We start from the raw sequence: 27,167 nt of genomic DNA, 5'->3' as shown, positions 1-27,167 counted from the left end.
AAACAGTACAGCAAAACTGCTCGTGCCAGGAGCCCAGTAAAGGCGTGATGCGTGTTCGCAAACGTTTATTGCCAGTTGTTCTTCTCCCAAAGTTCTGGCCAGCAAGGGGTGCCGTGCACCCCCTGCGGCCTGCGGGTCTGGATTTGGCCCCCGGGGCAAGTATGCAACGCTTGGGCACTGCGGGCCACGCTGCCCAGCCCCCACGACCCTGCTGCTCCACCCTGCTCGAACCCCGAGCCCCCTTTCCCTGCTCGGCCCAAACACGGGGACAGGACGAGAGAGAGGATGATGCCACAGGTCACTTCCGCCCGCCCCCTCCACATAGCCGCTGACCACGACGGGCCCCGTGCTGTCCGGACCCCCTGGTTCAACTGCCTCGGCCGCCTTACCCCACGCCCCCGTGTGTCTTCCGGCTGATATGCGTGCTCTCTCCACACCAGCCCCGCGGACCACGTGAGCACGCCTCGACACTTCTGAATAGCAGCGAGGCCCTGGGTCCTCACCGGCCCCACAGAGGGGTCTACGTCCCCCCAGCTTCAGACCCTTGCGCGTGTACCCGCTCTCCTGGACCACACTCCTAGGAAAGGGACCAGGTCAGGCAGAACCCCTTACAGGAACAAGAAGAAGGATGGACACATCATCACGCAGCAGTGGCTCCTAAGGAGCACCTACCCCATGCCAGGCATTGTGCCAAGGGTTCGGCAGCCTCCATTGTGCTCGGTCTTGATGACCAAGCCTTCTTATCCTCCGGATGGCTGTGAGGGCGCCCGACAGCCAGGGCTGAGGACCCACAGGGTCGTCCATGCAACACAGGGCCCCCAGACCACCCTTTCCCTCAAATCTACAGCCCACAAAATGGAGCCAATCTCACTGTTTATTTATTGTTATTTTTTTTAATGTTTATTTATTTTTGAGAGAGAGACAGAGACAGAGTGCGAGCAGGGGAGGGGCAGAGAGAGAGGGAGACACAGAATCCGAAGCGGGCTCCAGGCTCCGAGCTGTCAGCGCAGAGCCCAATATGGGCCTCGAATTCATGAACTGTGAGATCATGACCTGAGCAGAAGTTGGACCCTCAGCCGACTGAGCCACCCAGGTGCCCCTCTTATTGTGAATTGTTTTCCCAAATCTGAGGTCACCACCCAGTGGGTACAGACACAGGACTTATCTGCCTTTCGTAATATCTCAGTGTCTAGAACTGGGCTACATCCTTAGCAGACACTCAACAAATGTGACAAGGTGACCTTCAGTCATCAGTAACTCTTTTGGAAGGGGAGAGATTCAAACCCCCATCCTGGCGCACCTGGGTGGCTCAGTCGGTCAAGCATCTGACTCTGGCTCAGGTCACGATCTCACCGTTCATGGTTCCGAGCCCCACGTGGGGCTCTGTGCAGACAGCTCGGAGCCTGGAGCCTGTTTGGGATTCGGTGTCTCCCTCTCTCTCTCTCTCTGTCCCTCCTCAGCTTGTATGTGCGCACACTCTCTCAAAATTAAATAAATAAACATAAAAAAAAAAAAAAAACAAGTCCCCTATTCTTTCCTCCCGGCATCTCGGCATCAGCCAGTGCTGTCCCAACATTTCCTGTGAGAGAAGCTCAGCCTGAATCCAGACACCAGGGGCCGCTCACAAAGACAAAGGGTCTCCAGGGTTTCCGTTCCAGTGCAAAGGGCATGAAGAGCCAATTTTTGAAATCCACTTGTATCTCAGTGACTTTTCTGATGGATGGAACAGCATTACGAGTCACACGGAAGAGAGGAAACAGAAAGGAAGGACAGGAAGTAGCAGCTGGAACAACTCAAGAAAATTCATGTCTCCCTATAATCGGCTCTAGGAAAAAGAGTCGGTGACATTTTCTGGAAACAAGTCAACACGGAAATGAGTTAAAGGATTAAGATGGCACTGTGTTGGGATAACCGAGTTCTAGGTCCAGAACTTCCAGAACAATCCAGAACAAGTGACAAGTACAGCCTATTGAGCTTTGCCCCTGTTCTCCCTTGAAAACCCCATGGGCTAATGGAGGGATTACTCACAGTCCTGTGACGATCTGTGGCGGAAGGTAAACCGAAGGTGACTGCGGTTGACATCCTCAATGGGAATGGCCACCTGCAGAGTAGAAAACGGAACTTTCAGCACCTGTACCAGTATCTTCTCACATCAGTGGCCCTGTCTAACTGCAGGTACGGTGCAACCACGCACAACTCGTCACTGCAGTGATGAAAACACTGGATACCTAATCCCCCGTACGACTTTCCAAAGCAAAACGCCTTCTGAAAATTTAAACTAGATAATATTGCAAAGGACGCCAAACCAACCCTGCGAGACAGCAGAGGTTTTCGTCAACATTCAGATCCTCCCTGTTAAGAGTCCACGTTTACGAGTTGCCATTTTCCTTGGCAGCCCTTCTTGGAGGTGCCCACGCATCCTCCACAGCCGCGGGAACCTGCCCTCGGCGGCAGGAGCAAAGCTGGCTTGTCATGACTTCCAGTCAAAGGAGACCCAACGCGCACTGCCTTTCGGCAAAGACTGTCCCTAAAAACTCTCATATCTGACATCTGTGTTGTCGAGCTAACCCTTGGCCGGGGTCTCAAGTATTCAAGCCCTTGGCACGTGGGCTGGGGGAGTGCCACGCTGGGCTGCCGTGGTGACGTCAGCGTGCCGCGTGAGGAAAGCAGAGTACGACACCACGGAAGGGGATTCGTCTCCCCAGCGACCCCCTCCATACGCTGTCACCACTATTTTTTTCCATTTGGTGTAAAGACAGCAGGCCACACATCAAACAGACCCGAGAAGAGAAAGATAATAGCTATCTTTAAAGGACCCTGTCATTTGTCTCCATGAAAGTCCTATTTTTATGTCCAAGAGGAGATGAGAGTAAATGTATTCCAAGAAATGCCAGCGTGGTTCCTTAGCAACCTTGAACGACTTTGTTGCAAGAGCGCCTCTGCCTGTCTGGGGTGGCCGCTGGCGAGCAGCCCCGGCTTGGGCGGGAGGTGGGGACTTCCTTGGGATACAAATGAGCATTTCATCATCAACCCCGTGGGATACAATGACCATGTAAATGATACCTTAACGGTCTCAAACCAACGCGGCTGCTTGACTTGGTAGTAAATCACAGACTTGTACTCTGAAATCCCTTCGTCGCCGGCACCCGGGAAAATCACATGCTTTAAAAGAAGGCATAAAGAGTTCACATCAGACCTCATAGAGCTTGACACCGCATACATCTCCCCACCTCCTGCCCCCATTAGATGAGCTAAGCAGAGCACTACAGGAATGCCAATAAACCCGGCACGAATGGAATGTGCTCCCGGCAATGGGAGGACAGATCCATCTGGAGCCAGCGCGGCCGGCGTAAGATCTTGCTCTCAGCCATTTAAGCATCTTGATGGTTATCAGCACAGAGATGCTATACTGTCCTCCGTCCCCCGTCCCCTCGCCCCTAACAGCCTCAACATTAAGGTCTGAAGGAAGTTGCCGGAGTCATTCAGTAGGTCTAGAATAAAGAGCTTCGGACCAAAAAGGAGATGGCGACACTCCTTCCTGTTCCGCCAGCTGTCAACACTGACCACCTGACTTCGGCGGAAGTAACACCGGGGAGGCCCCAGTGGCAAGGGCAGCGCTGCCTGGCAGTGACACTGGACGTGGGCCACCCACCCCTCCCAGCACAGCTGAGCCTCAGGTGAGCACAGTGGCATTGCCCTCCGCCACGTGGGCCCAGGGGAGCCCAGGCCTCCACCCATGGTCCAGAGTGGGAGGCGGCAGGGACACGTGCTCTGGGTTGGCCTCCGGTCATCGGAGAAGGCCACCGTCTCCGAGCACCGCCCCAGCTCGCGAGTCCTGCCGGCCGCTGCGACCACGCAGGAGGAGGTCTCGGGAACCACCACCACCAGCCAGCAGAGCAAGAGGTCGGATGCCCGGATCCAGACCCCAGTCCTACCTCCCGCTAGCTCTCTGACCCTGAACAAGACTTGTCTGGGCCTCAGTTTCCGCATCTCTCACACAGTGACCAGAACAGTGCCTGACCCGCTACCGTGCTGGGCAAGACCTCTGAGCCTTGGGTTTACACTGGCAAGTGAGGCATGGTGACACGGCCGGGGAACAAAGGCGGTCGGGACCCCCTGGTCGGGACTGCCAGGCCCCCGTGCACACCAGGCCTCTGTAGCAAGCTGGAGAAAGGGGGGGAAAGAGTAAACTCTCATCCCTAGAAAGGGGGTCACACAGCCCCAGCCACGTCTTTTTCTATCGTGCAGCAGAGCCAAAGAGACACTTGGAAGGAAAATAAAGCTTCCGCGCTACGGATTAAGCTTGGCCACAATATATACCTCCAACCGTTTTCCGTCCTCGTCATAAACAGACACGGTAACCTCCACATTCTTCGCTGTCGTTTTGCTTCCTTTATCAAAATCGCCTTGAACTAAAGTTACGTAGATATCATTCCGAACATCACCTGGGGGAGAAATTATACCTTTAAAGCCAATCCATTATTCACAATGTAACCGAGAATTCTGCACAACTGCCTTAACTTGCTACCTCTCCTAGCAGCGCATTCAAAACACTGTATTGGATGATTATGCAATATTTTCTACAAAACAGCCTCGCATTTAAAGGCATGACAAAAGCAGTTTTCAGCATCGTCAGCACAAGATGACGAGAAAGGGGAAAATTTCAAGGCCCTTAATGATCTGCGTGGTTCTTCACCTCGGGAGGCAGCCCACACACACAGCGGCTTCAATGCGGTCGATGGGTTTGCAATGACTGTCCCTCTCCAGAGTCTACGGCCCGCTGTGACTCACATTACTATCTCGAGGTGGACCACTGGCTGCGTGCTCTGAGTCTGGGCAGCCAAAGAAAATCACAACATTAAGTGACAACTAGCAATATTGGCTTCCTCTACATTTTTCTAAGGACTTAAATGAAAAGCTGACTGAGAACCAGAACCCCAAGCCAACGTTCTGAGTTGATGTCTGGGATCAGGGACTAGGAGTGGGTCAAGAGACAGCTTTCTGCATGGATCTTGTCTCCTCCGGTGGGCAGCGGTCAGGAACCTGAAGAAGATCCACAGGGAGCAGAACGAAACAGATCTGTGCATTGTAACGTGAGTCAGGCCATAAGTTGTGTAAAACAGAAGCAGGAATAAGAGACAAAACCCCACACACGACAAACGAGCTCAAAACGCTTCTTCCTACCGAGAGCACACGAGGCCCCTGGTAATGGGCCGACTGGGAAAACTTAGCGAGCTTCGTTAGCATCATGATTTAGAGCACGTAACACTACCCGGCGACTGCAACCCTGCTGTCTGTCTGGCCACCTCCCACGCCAGACCCACCTGCTCTCCCACAGGGATGTGAGGAGGATGTTCACCACGGGCAGTGAACGGCCGCCGTGTGCAAAGAACAAGGATCCCTTAAGAAAAAAAACCCCTTGCTTTATTGTTTTGTTGTGTGTGTGGGGGGGGGGGGAGGAGGTTGGTTTTTTTGGTTTCTGTTTTGTTTTTTGTTTTTTTACTGCTCTATGCTGGCTTTTAATGTATCCAACTATTAAATTAAGCCTTCATTTAAAAGTCGTTATTATAATAATCCCAGTGGGTTGCAACCACAGCCACCGGAGCTGCTGGGAGAGGAAACAGGAGTGCAGTCCGTGATATCGACCGAGCGAGAAGCTAAGAGTGACGGAGCGTGAGGGCCAAGGGCAGGAGGCAGAGCCTCCAGGCCAACACCTGCCGCTAATCCCTGAGTGACCACCAACACGTCACTTAACCTCCCCTGCCACCGCTGCTAAACAGCCTCATCAATAAGGCAGGGCAGTCTGAGTGATCCCTCAGCCTGTAAATTCTACCAAAGCACAAAAGCCATAATCAAAAGGGGCTACAAGAGCTTTCTACAGGCCTCATCGGCCAGACAGCCGTCACACGCTGGGGGCAGGGGGGCGGTGAGTCTCACTCTCCTCTTGGCCTAGACATCCATACTCAGGGCCACCCACAAGTGGGGTGTACAGGAGATAAACTCCACACACGGCACTCACAAGCCTGCCCTCGGAGAAGGCCGCCAGGGCCACAGGCTTCTCGTTCTGGGGAGGAAGGAGCTGGAAGCAGACGTGAGCGGACTCCACGAGAACTCTCCCTTCGCCACACGCAAGCCTCTGGCCACCTTCCCAGCTCAGAGAAAAACTCTGCTCCCCGCCAGGATGCTTTGGACAAACTGCAGGCTTTCCCGAGGCTCACAAACAGGTAGAAGACCCAACAACGGCAGGCTCTCCCACTGTGCAAAGGAGACACACATCTCTGTGAAGGTATCTCCATAAGATGGGGCAAGAGGGGACAATGCACACGCTCTACCGAGCTAACGGCCAGGGATCCGAGAGAAAACACCCCATGCCATCTCTCCCCCAAGGGGCCTGGGGAAGCGCCCGTCAGTGATTCCTCGGCCATGGAGAGAACGTGGTGACTCATTCTAGCTAGAATCCCACACGACGGGAGCCCTGACTCCCGACTTAACACACAGAACCTGCCAGAACAACAGTCACCTGTATGGCTGCCCCAAGAATCTACTAGTAGATTCTTTTAGTGGCCTTAACTTTTTCAGTTGAACAATTATAAAGGGAAACATGATCAGTATGAGTTCCAAGTTTTCTGGGTCTCGCTCTGAACATGAGGCCATCCTAAGACCACCCAAGATCAATGCACAACGTCATCCTAATCTATAAATTTCATCTCAAATACACATGCAGGCGATACATCCACTGTGAACTCCAAATCGATTTGCTGCTTACAGACTTGACTCATACCCGCAGTAGGTAGTCCTCAGTTTTATAATATGGTCCTGGATGTCATACTTTCTTCCTGTACGGTGAGCCACTGTGATCCAGCCTAACCAATTTGAGATGACTTTCACACTCATTTACCAGCTGGAGTACACAATGACCCATGACAGCCCCAAAAGACAGAGGTAGCAGAAAGAATAGGTCCCAGGGGTGCCTGGGTGGCTCAGTCAAACGCCCAACTTCACCTCCATTCATGATCTCACAGTCTGTGAGTTCGAGCCCCGCATCGGGCTCTGTGCTGACAGCTCAGAGCCTGGAGCCTACTTTGGATTCTGTGTCTCCCTCTCTCTCTCTGTCACTCCCACTCACACTCTGTGTCTCTCTCAAAAACAAACATTAAGAAAGAAAGAAAGAAAGAAAGAAAGAAAGAAAGAAAGAAAGAAAGAAAGAAGGAAAGAACATGTCCCTAAATGCCCTAAAATAACCAAAACAAGATCTCTGATAGCATGCACAGTGAGTGGATAGCTCTCCCTGCGAATGTACAGCAAGGCCCTTTTAAAGGGACACCACAGGGAATCTTTGAATGTGAGGAGGTTTGGCCCCATTTCTACTGCTCATTAGCTATGTAACTTCAGGCTGCGGCTGAATCTTGATCCTCAATTAGCTCAACGCCAATTTGTCGGCTTTCAAGATCCTCAGATGGATCAAGCCAAATTATTAACGTGAGCATTATCTGCCAACCAAAAAAGTATCCCACGGACGTAAAGGATCTTCCCCAAGATCTCGTGAGGATCAAATCATGTTACTACTGTGAATGTTATTTGAAAACTGAAAAGTAAACATGAGATTAATTTTTACACAGGAGTCCGTCATTGGTTTCGTAAGCTTAGAATCCATGACCGGGCCTGAGCAACCTTCAGTATCATGAGTAACATGAACTAAGCAGGTGCCAGGTGTACACGTTCACGTCTGCCCCTCCTTATTCTGATCAGATGTCTCTCCAAACATCTGTCGGGTGTTCACATCTCCCCCACACGACCCCTGCTGTCGGAAGGAGCTGACCTCACCAAAGCTCTAGGTGGCTAAGGTGCCTGTTCTGTCACCCAGCCCATCACTGTCCAGGGGGCCGCAGAGCAGGGAACTGAGTGAGCCAGTCTGAATGCCGCTCAGAACATCACTGCTGGGAAACACTGGGTCAAAAGCATGCCATCTTCCTCAGGTCACTGGGGTCTGGGAAGAAACGGGAGCCATGGGGGCCTGCTAGAGGACGAAGTCAACATGCAAAGAGGACAACTGGCAGAGGTTGCTACGGAGGGACGGAGCCAGTGCCCGGGCTGACTCCCAGGTCCGCGCTCAGGTGCGTGAGCCGATGAATATCCTCAGGCTTCGGCCGTGTGTCCTGGCCTTGTGCTTTCTGTTACTTCCACCCTAGAGGAGCCCAACTCCCACCCGCCCTACAGGTAGGAATGATCATTACTCTCATTCTTCAGAGCCGCGGACCACAGCTGAGGGAGGTCAGGGCCTCAACCAGGGCCACAGAGCCAGGGACGAGCTGGAGCACAAAGGAAAAGCACAGACCAGATTCCAGGTCCTGCAATCTCACTTCTGGGGCTGAAGACTGGGGTTCGAGGCTCGGGAGCACTGTGGTGAGGACACATTTAACCCACACCCTACCCCGAGGACCAGGAACACAGTAGGGTCTGTTTATCTAAATTGTGCCCCCTTAAGTTTAACATGTTCCGGCTGATTCCAAAGCTGTTGCAGGATCATCACCGTGAACCCACGTTACCATCATAAAAGGGCTACCTTCATCCTAGAGTGAACCGTGAACCAACCGCCACAATGGATCCATTGATCAGAACCCAAGGGGAATCCCACGCGGCCCCGGAGAAAGCCCCATGACCCGCTGCCCTTATTACACTACACGTGTTACACAACCCAGCGCACGCAGTCCTTGCGGCCAGGCGGTGCAACGTCTGGCCTCCATTCTTCCTTTCCACCAGATGACGTGGGGCAGAGACAAACCACAAGGCATCTGGATTAAGGGTAACACTGGAATACGGGACGGTAAAGGGTTTGCTTACAACAACGACGTTCGCTCCAGCTGGTGGTAGAAACCCATCTCAAGTTCTCAGGGCTGCGTTCTGGAAATGCTTGCTTCGCCTGCTTGTCCCTATTATGATACTGTCAGAAGTCGCTCCCCTAGCCTTCACAGGTTATTACAACTAAGAGAAGCCGCCTCCCCTCGGTCTGAACCTAGGTGGTCGGCGCTCACTCTGGCCACGGCTCCTGCCTGCGGGAATGATCCATGACCACCCTGGGGTTTACACATCACCCACCACCAGCTCAACCCTCTGCATGCCAGTCACCGTCCTCGCACTGCTCTTTGTGGCCAGCGATACAAACGCCCCAAATGCCGGCCACATCCGCACTGCACCCAGAGGCATGCAAGGAACCCGTTCTTACCAGGCATGATTATCTCCGGAAACCCCGTCTTCCGAGCCACCGCTGTGGTCCTGTCCACTAAATGAGGAAATTCTTTTCTAATCTGATGGATATCTCCAGGAAGTAATTTCAATGTTACCCACAAACCTAGAAAAGCAATGGATGCGTGAGTCATGTTTTAGCTTATACATTTCTGAAAGATTTCAGGACACCAAGCACCTGGACTTCCCAGAAGGCGGGCAGCGAGCCACCCCGCACGGCCAAGGCAGCCCGGTCCCTCCGTCTCACAACATCGCAGCAAAGGACGAACAAATGCTCCAGCCGCCACTTGCTCAACCCTCCAAGGGGGGTGGGGACAGGGCAGGAAGGCTCTGAAACCCTCTGAACGGGACAGAAGGGATGCCGTGGGGAGGACAGAGTGAACTTGCTAGGGCCTGGGAGCCGAGAGTGTGTGTGCCAGCCTCTCCCTCCGCAAAGCTGATGCAGAGTTGCACTCTGGAGAAAATACCCTCGTGCAGCAAGCGAACAGAAGGCAAAAATAAGAGGGAGTAGAGCAGACACGGGGTAATGAAATCAAAGGCAGAACACAAGTCAGTTGCGTGGCTCTCTCAGAAATTTTCAAAGACAGGGCCTTTCTCCCAAGTGGGAAAGGAGGCCGTCACCATCAGCTGTCACGTTCAGGTCTCCATCTCGGGGACCTCAGAGGCCTGGCCTGCTCGCTCCCTGGCCACTCAGCCCAGCAGGACCCAAATCCACATCAGAATATAAAGGCGTTTGCTCTCACTCACGCTACTCTTTCGTGTGTCTGTCTGTCGGTCTGTCCAGCTATTCCTCCCCTAGATGCATGCTTCCAGGGAGCAGGGACAATTCATCACTGCTTAGCTCAGCACGCTGCCTTCAGTAGCAGGCAGACGGGAAAACTGAGACCCCATCCACAAATGATGTGCATTCCAGGCAGGCCCGGGAGACGCCTGGCGTTCCCACACAAGGCGTGCTCACCTGAGGCTGCTTCTACCGAGAGCCGCTCGGCTTGATGAAACCCCACACCTCACACCGTTCTCCTCGAGCTTCCTGTCTGCTAGCAGCTGGCCTGGAGACATCTGTCCTCTGCAAAGGCGTATGTCACTTGTGGTTGAGAAAGCCCACAGTCACTGATGACATTCTATTCTCTGCCAGGTGAACCCCTCTCCTCCTGCCAACTAGACGGTGTCTCTGATCTACTCAAAGCTGTCTAATAAGCACCTACTGTGTGCCCGACACACACTGGGCACTGTAGACACAGAGCAAACACTCACTATATCCCCACCAGGGACTTAGCTTCTATTCCAGGAGTCAAGCCCTAAACTCATAGCCTCGGTGAAATCTGCAACAGCAAAGAACTCTCTAAGGAAAAGTCCAGGGCACCTGGAAACTGGGTCCCCAAGGCTGAAATCCTGGGGCTCACAGAGGCTCACCTGAGGAAGAGACATCACAAGAGATCAGAAGATCTCCCCCTACCCCCACCCCGCCCCCAGGCGCCTGGAGTCCCGAGCCGCAGGGGGAGAGGCAGGAGATGAAGCGAGGAAGGGCAGCAGGGACCCTGCCAGCCATGGTGGGAACTGCCCCATCTGAAGGCGAGGGCAGGCTGGCAAGAGGGGCACGTACCAGAACTCTGGTGGCCATGTGAGCATGGCCCACAGACAGGCGGGAGGGTGGGAGTTCAGAGCCACGTGAGGAACCCCGGCAGAGAAGCCACTGCAGGAACCCGGGACACATCCCACTGCCAGCAGGAATGGAGCCACCCGCATGAAGGTCAGACCAGAACCGGAGGGAGAAGGGGCGGCTCTGCAGAGATGGGGACAGCTGTGGGCATGGCCAATAGGAGGACGGGGATGCCACTCCCGGAGCCAGGAAACCCCGTATCCTGGGGACGCCCGGAAGAGGAAGGGCAGGGGCAAGAAGAGGAAGAAGATCCTCTAGGATGCACACAACTCCCGACACTTAAAGCTCACAAAGGACCTCAGAGGCCAGAGCAAGCAGGGAAAACCCAGGGGGGTAGCAGCAAGGTGGTGAGCAGCACAAGACGCAGCCCAAGGAACAAGGGCAGTGTCCACGGCACTGAGCACCCAGGGTGTTCCGGAGGTCCTCAGCAAGTGCACCCCTGGTGAAGACGGGAGGGGGCAACGCCGACGGGAGGGCAAAGAAGGAACACAGATGAAGGTCAGAGGGAGGAGATATAAGCCTCTCTGTTGAGAAACTCGGAGAGAGCGAGCCAATACACAGAGACAGACATGTTTTCTAAGGTAGACTGTTCTATGCATGGTGTTTTCCTTTTCTTTCCTTTCCTGTTGTTTTCCCTTCTGTTTAAAATATAAAACTCCAAATCATGAGAGGGAGAGTTTGAAGAAAGAGGAGGAAAGCATAACCCATAAAAGGAGGTCCCTAAAGAGATGTCAGGGGGTGACACCCACATAGGGACAGAGGTATCCTTGCTCAGGATGTGCACTGCACAAGGCCCTGGCAAAGAAAGGCAAGTGGGGAGCTAAACCCAGCCCACACTCTGCTCATCAAGCTGGGTGCCCAAGCGCTGCCTGCATCTTCCGACTCACTGAGAAGATGGACGCCCTATTTCTAATTCACACAAAAGGACCACAGGTTGGTGTTCCTGTGGACCTTCAGGAGAGGTCTCTTGAAAGGAGAGCAGACAGGCCCCTGAGGGGGCCGCATCCTCCAGTGGAGCAGAGCAAGTCAAGGGACACGTGTCTAAGTGCAAGGGGAGATCATCACTGCAGGTGACAGAGACGCGATCCCTACTGGGGACACCAAGGTGCAGCTTCGAGGCTCTCAAATCTCTGGTCCCAAAACCTCCCAAAGGCATGAGTGTCCCCAGCAGGAATCCCACTCAATGACATTCGTCAAGGACTCGCAGGACGTGGTGAGGTAATCATTTACGGAGGTCCGAGGCAGAGAAATGTTTGACAACACCATTCTCGAATCCGGCCGCCTCCCAAACACCTTTCATTCACACAAATGCGAGCTTGTTCAAAGACCTTAGTTCATCAACTAGTTACTTAATGACACAATTCAATTTGTTATAACACGATTTAAACACAGAGATTAAGCTTTCCTGATTACATTGGGTTTAAAGCACTTTCCTCAAAGGAGAAAATGAGGCCAATTTTCAACGAACAAGGGCCCTGGAGGTTGACTTTTGCTTAACCAGAGTGGCTAAAAACAAAAGAAATTAGCATACATTCTAACTCCGACAGGAGGAGCAGCTGGGGGGGGGGGGGGATAGGGGGCTTACTGTCCACGTCAAACCCCTGCAGCCCTGGGTTCAGGGTTCAGAATAATTGGGGCTAAATATAAAAAATGTCAATCGTGACAAGTAAACGTGTGGATGTAAACCTAAAATAGGCCAAAGCCGAGGGAGGAGCCGGGGAAGGATGAGTGTGGGGAACTCTGGCTGACAAGCCTGCGGTGGCTGGAGGGACATCGCCGGGGTGCGCCGGGTCACCACCACCGCTGAAAGCACGCGGCTCCACCGGGCCAACCCCACACACCTCGCAGCAAGTTCTGTGCTGCATTCCCTGGGCTGCAGCTGTCTCTGGTCTCCCTGGAATGCACTGAAGCTGGCTGGCCAGGGAGCCCGGAGAAATGGTCACTTTAGTTAGCTTCAAAGAAAAAGAAAAAAAAGCTAGCGACATTGCCCACTTCCATGCAGGAAAAAAACAATGCTCTTGTCTCTCAGTTCTCACTGGGACCTAAAAACACCGCTCCTTCTCTATTTCACAGGGCCCCCCTGGTATCAGCCCAACGGGCCTCTGGTGACACAGATATGGACCACGATACCAGTGAGATTGATGGAGGCAGGCCGTGGGTCCTCCTTCCGAGGAGTTTCCCGCTGGTCTAACACTAATCTCCACTTTTCCTGTGTGACTCTGGGACAGAAGTTTATCACAATCTGATGGCTCTGGAAGAGAAACTCAATCCAACAGGAGCCTGGGGTCTGGGCACTGGAGCTCCCAGTCTGAGGGTGGCCCCAATCAAAACAACTTTAATTGGATCTCCCTGTGGTTTTCAATTAACGTGCAAATCAGAGAGCCAGTAATTGATGAGAAGGTGGGTCCTGGGTCAGCTTAAACCACTCTGTCTACAGAGGCCACGGTTCATTAACGCTTTGGGGTTGGGGTTTTTGCTTTGCTTTGCTTTGCTTTGCTTTGGGGGTTGTGGTTTGCCAGGGAAGGGGCTGGCTAGTTCACGCCAAAGAAAGCCAAAGGCTTCCCATTCCTCCAGAAAACTCATCACACTCAATTCATACTCTCCTTTATAACAACGGGAAACGAATCACCAGAACTGTTTCTTAAAAGGCTGGCGACAGAGGTAACTAGACAATGAAAGAGGTCTATCCACCTAAGCTCCACGGAGTTTATGGTAAGTCTGCATCTAATCGAGGACTGAAAAGTGGGTTCTCCCACCGGTAATAAAAGCAGCCTCAGGTAAGGGCTCTGAAGGTGACTTCCCCTTGAGCTGGAGGCGAGGCCTCAGTAAACAGCTGTTTTCTGGCAGCGGTCCTGGCCAGCCCGAGTGCCAACTGTCACCAGCCCGGGGTGATTGATTCATTGCCTCTGCCTCCAGAAGGTCAGCTGCTGGGAAACTTGTCAGCGTGGGATTAAAAACGATGAGTGCAAGACGCGGCGTCAGGAGGAGAAGTCCCTTCCATTACAAAACTGAAGGGAAATCTGTCTGCAAAATGAAGCCACTTCCTCAGAGGGAGGAAGGGGAGCCCCAGGAAACAACGTGCCAGCAATTAGCGCGCGACACGGGCAAGGAAAACAGAGAAGAGCACACGCAGAGCTGTGTTGTGCTGAATGTCTCCACATCTCTCTGAGCAGCAAAGGGGAAGTGAACAGCCGGTGGACAACTACTGTATTCTCTTGTGAGGTCGTTCGAGTGTTTTCAAAACTGGCTAGGATGAGAGGACAGGGCTGAAGAAGACTCAGGAAAGCAGAGTTGCTTCCAGGCTCATCAACTCTGGACTCATTGCAAACATTTAATTGTGTCCCACTCAGCCTTCCCCGCTCACCCAGAAGGCTGGCTCTTAGCAATGCTTACACGGGTGATCAGCAAGAAAACCTTCACATGCTGTACCTACACTGTGCATACATTGTATGAGCACATCCTGATCCAGCGTCATCGTCAGCACTACCATCATCACCATCATCCTCATCACCATCACCACCATCCTCATCACCATCATCCTCATCACCATCACCAACACCATCATCACCATCATCACCATCTTCATCACCATCACCAACATCATCACCATCACCACTATCATCACCACCATCACCATCATCCTCATTACCATCACCATCATCACCATCATCCTCATCACCAACATCCTCATCACCATCACCATCATCACCATCACCACCACCACCATCCTCATTCTCATCATCACCATCATCCTCATTACCATCACCATCATCATCATCACCATCATCCTCATCACCAACATCATCATCACCATCATCCTCATCACCATCACCAACACCATCATCACCATCATCACCATCATCTTCATCACCAACACCATCATCACCATCACCATCGCCATCATCTTCATCACCATCACCACCATCATCACCATCATCCTCATCACCATCACCACCACCAACATCACCACCACCACCATCCTCATTCTCATCATCACCATCATCCTCATTACCATCACCATCATCATCATCACCATCATCCTCATCACCAACATCATCATCACCATCATCCTCATCACCATCACCAACACCATCATCACCATCATCACCATCATCTTCATCACCAACACCATCATCACCATCACCATCGCCATCATCTTCATCACCATCACCACCATCATCACCATCATCCTCATCACCATCACCACCACCAACATCACCACCACCACCATCCTCATTCTCATCATCACCATCATCCTCATCACCATCACCACCACCATCAACATCACCACCACCACCATCCTCATTCTCATCACCATCATCCTCATCACCATCACCAACATCATCATCACCATCATCACCATCTTCATCACCATCACCGTCATCATCACCATCATCACCATCATCATCACCATCACCCTCATTACCATCACCATCATCATCATCACCATCATCTTCATCATCACCATCACCATCATCCTCATCACCATCACCACCATCATCATCACTATCATCGCCATCATCCTCATCACCATCACCACCATCATCATCACCATCATTCTCATCACCATCACCAACATCATCATCACCATCATCACCATCACCATCATCACCATCATCACCATCATCCTCATCACCATTACCACCACCATCAACAACACCACCACCATCCTCATTCTCATCATCACCGCCATCATCATCATCAAACCAAAATGCAAAGCATACAGCATTGTCCCAAGTTCATGTAATAAACGAACATTTGTAGAAACAAAACAACAGAATACATACCCTGGCCCTTGTGGTTGACTTCTTTGGCAGCAATGACTTTGTTTATAACAGTCTGAAGGAAGTCATTCTCCCCTGCCACCCTGGGTGAAAAACGGGATGACATGTTCAGCGGCTTGTGTCGAATGGCGTCGTCCAACGCGAGCCTGGAGGGCACGGGACGACCAAGACCACAGGAGACAAAGGGGCACAGAGACCCAGAGGTCACGGTAACAAGGGAACACAAGAGATCATCGTCACCGAGTGCGAGAGAGTCATCATGAGTCAACGCACGACAAAGGACAGGATAGGTGACAAGAGAGACAGGGAAGAGCATTGATCAGGAAAATGCTGAAACACAAGAGAAGTAAAGCAAACAAGGTCAACCCTATCCCCAGGAAATAAACATCCACCACGACTCCACTCCATTTCTAATAGATAATAAAAAAAAAAAAAAGGGCGGGGGGGACTTATCTGAAAATAATGTGGATAGCATTTAATTGCAAGGAATGTTCATGTCCCTTTCTTCAATTTCAGTAATTCCTGACCATAGCTTAGGTCAAGGGGCAGGTGGTTTGAAGGGAAAAGCAAAATCAAGATCAAAAAACAATCCCTACAACCTAATTGCTTGGAGAACTTGGGTGAAAACCACCCACTCCATCAGACTGTGTACCCAGTGTAGCCTCAGATAATTAAGTGTGAAAAGAATGGCACAGTCTTTGGAGAACATAACTACCATGTCTGAAAAGTGACACTGTGATGTGATTATGAATGCAAACCATCACCCTTTGGGGGTCCCGTGGATCATGAGTTTTTAATAGAAGCTACGCTAAGACCAAGAGATAAGTACAAACAGGCAACATGTGCAAAGAGAAATACCATGTAGCACAGCAAAGCACAATATGCAATGAGCAAGAAAATATACGTCATGTACGTAATGTTTAAAATCATTTCCAGAACCAAGGACAAGTGTTATTCATCATTTGAGCCCACATTACTCAAGAGAGCTGAGGACTTTTAATTTACTTCACCAAGCTAAAAAAGACAGAGAGAGAAAGATGTACACTGTGCTTCCTTCCCTAAAACTTATCCTGTGATATAATAAATCAGTTTTAATGGAGCAAAAAACGGTTTCATTAGCATGGCATTTCCCAAAGAACTGGTTTCATTGCTTAGTTTGCTATTAAAATCATGCTGCTCTTTTGTTTCAAACACTAGAAATATTAGTCTTCCTTTAAGGGAGCAAGGAGTCACAAATTACAGCAAGAGTCGAACACGTAATAATAATTTTTAAAATGGGTGTTTTGCTCTAAGACAGAAAAAGATGGCGGCAACATGGCCGTAACACGTCCCAGTGAAATTCGGACTTGTGGGTCTTAAACTCGTGAACTCCCTAACTTTTCAAACAACGACCCACAGTTTTTTTTCCCTTGACTTTTCCCAGAAGACACTAGCAGACAACAGGTAGTTTCAACTCAGGGGTACATTAAGACATCAAGAAACTCTGAGGTCTAATATATAAAACAGCATTCAAAACAGCACTGGGCTGCATTATTTCTCATGGGCAAAAGCAGCAACTTAGGATTATCATTTTATAAGGGCATATTTTATTTATTACCTCAATATCTGCCTATGTTCAAAGACGATGTTTCCCTTGTTTACTGAGGAAACTTCCAGATTCTGCAGAACCACGCTCCCTTTGTAACTATCCTCACTGGATGTGATTCCAAGGCGGCACTACCCAACAGGACGTTCTGTAATGACGGGAATGTTCTAGACCTGTGTTGCCAAATATGGTAGCCACCGGCTACCAGTGGGACTGAACACTCTCAACGGGACTTTGGGAACTTTCAATGGGAACACTTTTAATGTGATTAAAGAAGTATTTCATTTGATTTAATCTGCACTAATTGAAACAGCCACATGTAGCTCATGGTTACCATATTGGACAGAGGAGTGACGCTAACGGAATGAAGCCACAAAAGACCTTTGCCTCCAGTTGTGTGTGGTGAAAACCCATTTTAAGCTGGTTAATGCACGGTTCTCTGTTATTCTCACACTGGGAAGACTGCAAAAATTTCCACTGAGCCATGCTTTAGGATGCTGTCTGACTAGATCACCTGCCTGCAAAGAAAACCATCATAACCCCATCTTGAACAAATGGTTCTCAAGCCCGGGGCTGAGTGAGGGGATCCGTCACGTAAGAATGGGCAGTGCAGTGGGAAGCCAAACTCACAGCTCCTGCCCACCCTGCCCCCAAAGAGACTCCTTCAGCTACCTGCTGGGCATCACCAGACTCCAAACCTCCTCAGCCAACACCTGAACACAGATTTCTAAAATAAAATTTATTTCAAGCCTGGAACCACTTAAGTAAGAACAGAAATAAGGAGAAAAGGCAGAAGGCAGAACACTATGGAGGTCATTCTAACACGCCTTATGGTCTACCCTTCTAAGATTTCACACCCTCAGGAGGAAGCTGTCTCTTCTGATTAACCTGAACCACTCTAATCCCTCTTCCTTTCTCTCTCCACGGTCGTCTGAGATGGAGAAGCGTCCGGTGAAGTGGCCACAGATCATTATGTAGCTACTCTCTCGCTTTCATCCCCAAGGAAAGGACACCAATCCTTTCGACCTTTTCCACGGGATCTACCTTCCATTCAGAGAATCAATTTAACAAATCTCCTCCAAGTGTTTTCCAAGCTTCCCACACCTCTCCACACACTTGGCTTCAGAACTACAATAAACCCTAAGAAAGGTGAGCACAGACTCCGTCCGCTTGAAGCAGCAACAGAGACAGAAAAGCAGCAGCATGATTATTTGTTTCAAGCGTTTCACTTTACAAAAGAATTCATCACTATTTTGTTTGGTTTTCTATTTTAAAAACAGCAGCCTCCCGTGATGAATGTGGAAATGCTGCATTTTGAATATGTACAACTACTAGAATGAATCAATTATGTAAAGGAACATTCATGCTCACGGTGGACTGGTAATTCTGCGTGTCCTATGCATCACGGCGATTCCCCCGAATCACCCGGAAAATCTTCTACATGCAAGACCACAAGGCAACTTTAACCCAAGACTCGTGGGGCTACAGAAATGCCATGCACTACCGCCGTGACTACACAGATCTTCCATTATTACAAAATAATCAATCTCTTTTTGTGCTGAATTTATAAACTTAACTTTGAAGAGAATTATTACAAACACACGTTTTCCATCTTGTATCTGGCTGAGTGCTTTGATTGCTCCATACTTACGGCTGAAAGGGGATGAAATGCTGCTTATCTTCATCATCTACTTTTCCATTTATTATATCTGTTACATCCATCACTGGGGACAAGAAAAGAACAGGGATTGTTTTAAGTGCTATAATCAGAGAAAACAAACAAATAAAGCAACATCAGATTGTCTTCTGACCAACAGCGGCATAAACCACACGGTGGCATTTTTTTTTTTTTTTAATATTCAAGTTCAGAGCATTTTCATGTTCCAAAGACAAATGAAGTTATCTGAGAACATCGACCCAAATGGGGTTGGGGCCCAAATGGCAGAGTTCTGCTCAATAAATTCCTTTGCCTAGGATGCAACTTGACACTCTGGAGCTGCCCTGTCCAAACAAAGGTTGTGTGATGATGGAATGTTCCGGAACAACAAGCACCTGAAACGTGGCAAATGTGATGGTGGTACTGAATTTTTACTTTGATTTCATTCATAAAAGCCACATGTGGCAAGGGCCGACCATGCTGATGGGCACTGCCCTGGGGCATCCATAAGTTCTTGCATTCCCCCAAAAATAAAGTAACTACCATCCGTCTACCCATCCCACGCCAGCATCCGTGGACACTATTTCAAGGGGCATTCGACAGCTGATCCTCAAAGTCACCGACTGCACAACTGAGGAAATGGAGGCTCCAGGACACCAATGAATGACCTTGCCCAAAGTCAGAGAGCTAGAAAGTCTCCGATGCTCAAGCTCTGACCATTGCAGCCAGAGACCCCCAACGACAGCCCCGGGTGCTTTCTCTGTCTCCGCTCGATCCCCATACTTCAGGTAACTGGGTAACATAGCTCACTGATTTTCTCTTCACAATCCCTTCCCTGAGGATTACGACCATGGACTGACAATGTGGACAATTTCCATCTCTACCACTTGCTCCTCCCCCAACAAAAAGGGGGACGACTCTGTAAGGACGAGAAGAGAAGCATCGTCACATGCTGGTTGCCTCGGTGGAGCCCACGGAGCTTCCACAGTGTGTCCTGAGGGAAAACAGCCCACACCCTGCTGAACCACTGCTCCTCTTGGAGCGAAGAGCCCACACATGTGTCCAGAGATACGGGTCAAAGCATCACAAGTGAACTAGATCATCAGGTTGTGGATGCCCCGAAGGCATATGGCCCAGACCGCAGTCTCCACCTACCAGAAGACGCCCCTAGCTTTAAGCATCTTTGGGGGCAACAGATTGGCATTAGATGCACCTATTGAGACCCTCAGATGCCCAAGACCATACTTTCACCGCCAACTGAGAACCGTGTGGCGTTGGGTCACAGGGGGGAGAGCCTGGGCCTCGCAGACCACCTGCCACACGCAGTCCACAAGGCACAGTCCGCCTGTGTGTCTGCAGCCCTCTCTCCTCCCGCCGCTGAGTGCATCTCCCTAGTCATACAACCTGGCCACTGCTCTGGGGCACCCGTAAGTTCTCGCATTGCCCCCAATGATACCACAATGCCAAAACCCAGGCATCAGGCCGGGGAACACATCAGGAGCCCAGCAAAGTTTCGCAGGAAGGAAGCAAGAGAGTGAGCCATGAGACTTGCGTGTGACACCAGTCAGGTGAAGGCAGCCTTAGTCTTCCACGTCCTGGGAGTGACAGCCCTTTCAGTGGCGCCTGTCCCAAGCCCCGGAGGAGCAGGCTGTGACAGCACAGACCTTGTTCGCAAGGAATCTCCCTCACCGCGGCTCGCCCGCACGCTGGCCCGTACCACGGAGGTTCGCGCTCTGGTTGGGGCTTTGGTACAACCCCGGCTACACAGAATTATGAGTGACTTATGTTTTACTTACGCTTTTTGTCTTTTCGTAAGTTCTATATCACTTTTACACTACATTACAAAAGAAACACGACATAGCATTTCCCATAGAAGGCTAAGAACCGGAGGCTTAAAGGTCCGTGAACACATCGCTCACCCGGGCTCTGTCGACACAAACATGCAGAAGTTATTCTGGATAAAATCTTAAAATTAAGTTCATGTGTGGGAACTGGAGTTGCACAGGTATGAACAGAAGCGGATGACCAAAAAGGTGATCCACCTTCTCAGGCGGAGAAGTGTCCTTTCTTAACCAGAAAGAGAACAGGAGGTCAGAGGATGTCCTGAGCAGGTTAGGGGTGTACACTAGTTTAGGACAGCGCCACTGAGGGTGCTGAATGCCATGTGACGAGGGAGGCAAGGCAGTCTGATGGCAGCGTTCCACTGGGTGCCTCACACCCGTAGTGGCTCATAGGTGAGTTGGTTAAAGAAGGAATTCTCATTTAATTGGCAGGATGTGGGGCCTGGGCAAGAATGTGTATATATTTTTTAAGTTGATTTATTTATTTATTTAGAGAGAGGGGGAGAGGGAGCGCGCATGCGGTGGGGAGGGGCAGAGACGGGGTGGGGGGGGGGGTGGAGACAGAGAGAGAGGGAGAGAATCCCAGGCTCTGTACTGTCAGCACAGAAACCCATGCAGGCCTCAAATTCACAAACCATGAGATCATGACTTGAGCCGAAATCAAGAGTCGGACACTTAACCAACCGAGCCACCCACCCAGGTGCTCAAAAATATATTTTTCAATCGTGCCCCAAACCGTTCCCAAACACAGTTAGGGCTGAGAATCACTCCATTAAAATATTTAACCTTTTGCACCAAAAAGATATGGCTATCTTCATCTCTCCCCAAAAGACAGGGGACACCCTCACCTTTCCCTAGCAGAGGTGACTAATCAGTCCCTCTTCTTGAGCTGTCACCGAAATAACGGAACACAAATATGGAGGACAGACGGAACCTAGTCCAAGATAACTGGGTCCTCCTCATGCTCCGGTCTCCTCCTACCCCATCATCACTTTGACTATTCACTGTGAATTTCCTCCTGAATCAATCAATCACCAGCTCCAGAAACCGTGAAGCCATCCAATGACTGGCTTTCCTCCAGGCTGAGAATGTGGGTCAGGGTCTCCCTCAGGAGATGTGATCTGCTTTAAAACCAAATATATGATTTACATCGGAAACTTGCGACTGAAGCATCGCGAGCTGCCAGTCCACAGAAACCACACAGAAAAGAGCTAAGAGATTTTTTTTCCCTCTCTCTCTAACAGAAGAGCTTATAAATCAAAGCAGTCCACCGTCCAGTATTGAGCAGCAGCTCTTACTCAGGATGAACGTGACGGTCTAGAAACTCTAAGGAAAGCAGAGAAATGGATTACCAGCCACTCCAAAAGGCCGCCGCAGGCCCGAGGTCAGTTTCCTGGTATTGTTGTCCCTCAGCTCCATGCGACCCACTCGTACGATCTGACAAACGAAACTGATTTTGTCCCTTTTCAGGTCTTTGCTTCCGAGGTCCTGGAAATATTAATTTCCATAAATTATTTGGGAGAACCATTACTCAATGCAGGTGCAACTGAAACAGACAGTAAAAAGGTGGATTGGGACTCTCTTCTCTGACCAGTTTTTAGCATTTTAATAAGTTGTTCACATAACAAAAAGGAGCTGGATAACAATAGTCAAGTAACGTTAAGCAAACTTCAGATGCAGGGTTAAGAGAGTGCTGGGGCAAATCTCTGTCATGGGGATCCTAAGGGAAGCTAGAGACCCCTGAACAGCTCTGGGAAGGTATCTTATTATCACTGCATTCACACGGGTTACAAGCATCCCAAGGATCCATGCTCTAGTGTAGACACAAGTCAGAGGGCAATCATTAAAGATAATCACTGGAATGGTGAATGATTCAAATGAACCTCTTTGGTTGTACTTACAGTAAAAACAGCTCGCAAATTATGTAATCTGTCTATGTCTTTAGGCAATCCTGAACTTGACCAGCGAACCAGGTAGTTTTCACTTGAGAAGAAAGAAAGAAAGAAAGAAAGAAAGAAAGAAAGAAAGAAAGAAAGAAAGAAAGAAAGAAAGAAAGAAAGAAAGAAAGAAAGAAAAACAAATTCATTTTCTAAATTTAACAGGACACTAAATAGACACCCACATTGATTTATAACTAATACCACATAAGTCCACAATGCAGACAACTATACGAGTTCAGAAATGTCAGCCATGCCAGAGAGAACTGCTTTTCCATTAGCGCATAAGTAATTTCCCACACAAGGGAATAGTCGAGAATCTCTGAAAGGCTGTAATTTTGCAATGGAACTATATGCGAACGTCATTTCCAAGTTTATTATTTTAAAAGCATCATTCGTTTATTGAGATTGACTATGATCTAAAATTCACCATTCATTCATTTACAGTATAAAAGAAATACTGCACGTCTGTCTCAGAGCCTAAAACAACCAAATATGCCATATAGACAAACGGAATCCTACGACAAGACGAAATGGAGTCCGTATCATAAATAAGGATGAAATTCATCCATTTGTTCTGTTTTCTATCACATATCAACTTTTATAATTTTGAACAACACAAATGAAGATATTTGAGTTTTAAAGGTACGTGCATGAGCACACACACACTTCACACATAATTTGAACCATAATTTTTCCATCTGGACAAAGAGAGAGTTATACTGAGACAAAAGCAAGAAGGAGGGAAAAGACCACATTAGAAATGACAGGGATGACAAAGACGAGATTTATAATATTTCATTCAACAATTATTAATTGAGAGCCTTTATATAGCAGGCAGCCATCTAGACACTATATTCCAGCCAATCGTGTTGCAGAAATAACAATAGGTCAAAGGTCCAAAAGTGACATTCGCAAAAGACAAAAGTTTGACAACAGCAAGATTGAGACAAGAGTGACATTATCTGGGGCGGGGGAGGGGGGGTCTTGGAAACATAAAACCCTATGAAGACAACACAGGAAACAATGACTTCCATCTTTGGTTGGTTGCCAAGTCCACGAAACAGTTCCAAGACGAACACTCTACATTCGAACACCTGTGTGCACGCAAGAGAGCTGACCCTGGACCAGAGCCCGGCAGTGCCATCACACCATCCCAAACCGCCCTGGGCTCAGCTGCCGGGGGAAGTATGGCCAACTGATCTCCCCACTGCTCTCTGAGAGACCTAGACGTCTGGTGGGCCCAGCGCCACTTTCCGAACGTTACCCGGAGAGGAAAGACAGCCGCGAGGGAACGTCACTGACCTGATGAATTTGGACTCCACAGGGTCATAAAGAGACATCAGCACTTCAGCATCTTCTCCGATTTTACAAACCACATTTTTGAGGTTGACGAACAAGGCCAGAGAAGGGGTGGAGGCAAACTTAGCTTGTCTGTTAATATCTATGTTCTGCTTTTGGGACTGTAAGTAGAAATAAAACAGAAAGTTGACAGTAGCAGGGTGCCTGGGGGGCTCAGTCAGTGAAGTGTCCTTGACCCTTGATTTCGGCTCAGGTCACGATCTCCCAGTTCATGAGCCCGAGGCCCTCATCGGGTTCTGCACAGACCATGCAGAGCCTGCTTGGGATTCTCTATCTCCCTCTCTCTGCCCTTCCCCAACTCACGCGCACACATGCTCTCACTTTCTCAAAATAAGTAAATAAACTTAAGAAAGAAAGAAAGAAAGAAAGAAAGAAAGAAAGAAAGAAAGAAAGAAAGAAAGAAAGAAAGAAAGAAAGGAAGGAAGGAAGGAAGGAAGGAAGGAAGGAAGGAAGGAAGGAAGGAAGAAAGTTGACATTAGCAATACTCACCACTAACCAACGTTGCACTTTCTTTATTGATGACAGAACAGAAAACTACATGCAACCGGTTAGCCTAACACAGCAAGGCCACTCTGCAGTCACTTCCTTGTCCCACTCAACACATGCACGCACCCAGTACAAAGGTCACAACCCCTTAACAGTTTGTACTGAACATGGTCTTCAAATACTGCAGTGTCTAAACAACGAATCACGGTGATGTTCACATGCAGAGCTGCTTAATTTCTGGTTCCCCCACTAGACTAAATCCTCCGAGAACACTTCTGTCTTATTCATCAGTACGTCCTCAGTTTGTGGTACCCAGTAGGTGCTCAATAAATACTTGCTGAATGAACGGCTGACTCAATCAGTCAACTGACTTCTTAATATCTGCTATAGAGAAGACACCATTAGAGACCAGAGAAAATGCAGAAGATCAGTAAGACACATGTTCCCTGCCCTCATCAAGCTTAGAATATGTTACTCCTTTGGCTCCTATCAGAGATGCAGAATCCAGTATTGTTTCCCATGAGATGAAAACACAAAGTCAATGTCGTTAAGACCCTGCCTCCTAAGACGTAGCACAGTGCTTACAACCCTCCCCCCGCCCCCACCAAGGGATGAAATCCTTCCTGGTCGTCAGCAGTATGTTTGGACACTGGGTTCCTTTCCATTCATCATTGTATGAAATATACTGTATAGTCGTGCCTTCTGAGTTTTCTAGTACAAATTCTGGGCCTCACTGGTGTTTTATTAATGTTGAAAACTGTTACTGAGAAAAGGTACTCTCAATGTAAATGGCACATTACAGACAGCCAAACTTACCTTTTCTTCTTGCAATCTTTCCTCCACTTGTTTCGAAGCGATTTCATGAGCTCTAAAGAGACTAATCGTGCTAGTTAGTTCTGGATCCAAAATGTTCCCATCTTCATCTCTCACCACCAAGTCCAGATCAAGAATTCTAGAACAACAAGAATTCAGAGCTTCATGGACACGGACCAAGGGCTTTGAATTCTCTGACACAACTTCAGTCCCAACAACTAGGCGCAGTTGAAAACATCATAGAAAGTCAGGGTCATCCATAATACTAGGGGACATAATTCTATAAGGTCACTTTCTTTAAAACACATTCCTTTGGAATTCAAAAAAATTACTCAGGGGCACCTGGCTGGCTCAGTCAGTAGAGCATGAGGCTCTTGATCTTGGGGTTGTGAGTTTGAGCCCCATGTTAGGTACAGAGATTACTTAAAAAATGGGGCACCTGGGTGGCTCAGTCGGTTAAGCGGCCGACTTCGGCTCAGGTCATGATCTCGCGGTCCGTGAGTTCGAGCCCCGCATCGGGTTCTGTGCTGACAGCTCAGAGCCTGGAGCCTGTTTCAGATTCTGTGTCTCCCTCTCTCTGACCCTCCCCCGTTCATGCTCTGTCTCTGTCTGTCTCAAAAATAAATAAACGTTAAAAAAAAAATTTTTTTTTTTAAAACAAAGAACTAAAGTCAGGGGTGCCTGGGTGACTTAGCTGGTTAACTGTCCGAATCCGGCTCAGGTCATGATCTTATGGTTTGTGAAATCGAGCCCCATGTTGGGCTCTGCATTGACCGGATGGAGACTGCTTGGGATTCTCTCTCTCCCTCTCTCTCTGTGCTCCTCCCCTGCTCCTGCTCTTTCTCTCAAAATAAATAAACTTAAAAAAAACAAATAAATAAAAGTAAAATCTTTAAAACAAATTATTCAATGTTTGCTTCCATTGCAGTAGTGACTTTTTCTTCAAGTGCAAAATTTTACAGATCTGCACAGCCCAAATGAAGTGTGTGTTACACTATATGAACAGCATGGGTAGTTTAAAGCACACACATGCTATAGATAGTTGGGGGAGGGGTATGTATGGGGGTATAATATATATAGATAAATAGAGTGTATATAGGGTGTGTAGTTATGTATAGAGTGTATATACATACATACTCCTGTGTGTGTGTGTGTGTGTGTGTGTGTGTGTGTGTGTGCAGTGACATACAAACCCATGCACCCACATATTTAAAATTGGTGGTGGTGACATCATCACCAAGCTGGGGAGAAGAGGTAGGAAGGAAGAGCGGGGGCAAAGGCACACCCACCATTCTATTCTCGTCAATTCTATCACACAGCTTTGCTTCTACCTACAGTCAGTTCTAATCCCGAAATTAGCTCATCAGAAGATCTTCGATAAAGATGTTCTACTGTGTTTCGACACCAAACATGTGGAAGTTATCCACAATAACATTAAGCAACTTTCTGGCCAGATGGCTAGACGTAGTAGCCAACTTAAAACATGAGCAGCATCTGTCTAATAAAGCTGTCCATCCATGTCTGGAAATGTTTTTTGGCAACCTTCTCTCTGTTTCCCCAAATCGGACGAAATTGTTAGGTGATTTTTAGCACAATTTTTATTTAAAGAATAAACAAAGACCATTATATAAAGAAAGAAACCGGGAGCTGCACCACGGCGACGTGTTCTGGCTTTCTTTTTAATAAGACATGAGGATCTTAACCACAGATGCCTTATACTTTTGCCTTTGGGATTTTCTTCCTGCTATTAACAAGTCTATGGAAGCAGGATTTTTTTTCTTTAACCATACGGCAAAGTA

The 27,167-nt window shown here is 49.0% G+C and overlaps 1 protein-coding gene across 4 annotated transcripts in view; it reads right to left on the bottom strand.

Moving 5' to 3' along the window:
* Positions 1 to 27,167, bottom strand: part of DOCK1 (dedicator of cytokinesis 1) — a 530,259-nt gene that overhangs the window by 420,765 nt on the left and 82,327 nt on the right. For 2 of the 4 annotated variants that reach the window (XM_043597859.1, XM_043597862.1), the window contains exons 7-16: positions 25,372 to 25,507; positions 24,013 to 24,170; positions 22,672 to 22,753; positions 22,123 to 22,258; positions 18,924 to 18,996; positions 15,691 to 15,833; positions 9,224 to 9,349; positions 4,321 to 4,445; positions 3,064 to 3,162; positions 2,029 to 2,101 (exon numbers count right to left, since the gene is read on the bottom strand). In XM_043597859.1, the coding sequence (XP_043453794.1) occupies positions 2,029 to 2,101; positions 3,064 to 3,162; positions 4,321 to 4,445; positions 9,224 to 9,349; positions 15,691 to 15,833; positions 18,924 to 18,996; positions 22,123 to 22,258; positions 22,672 to 22,753; positions 24,013 to 24,170; positions 25,372 to 25,507 (1,151 nt within the window). The remainder of the gene's footprint in view (positions 1 to 2,028; positions 2,102 to 3,063; positions 3,163 to 4,320; positions 4,446 to 9,223; positions 9,350 to 15,690; positions 15,834 to 18,923; positions 18,997 to 22,122; positions 22,259 to 22,671; positions 22,754 to 24,012; positions 24,171 to 25,371; positions 25,508 to 27,167) is intronic. The other 2 variants (XM_043597860.1, XM_043597863.1) reach the window with 1 other exon arrangement.

Source organism: Prionailurus bengalensis, chromosome D2 (assembly GCF_016509475.1).
Source record: "Prionailurus bengalensis isolate Pbe53 chromosome D2, Fcat_Pben_1.1_paternal_pri, whole genome shotgun sequence".
NCBI lineage: Eukaryota > Metazoa > Chordata > Mammalia > Carnivora > Felidae > Prionailurus > Prionailurus bengalensis.
The sequence above is the reverse complement of the archived record's forward strand: the minus strand, read 5'-3'. Positions and strand labels throughout refer to the sequence as shown.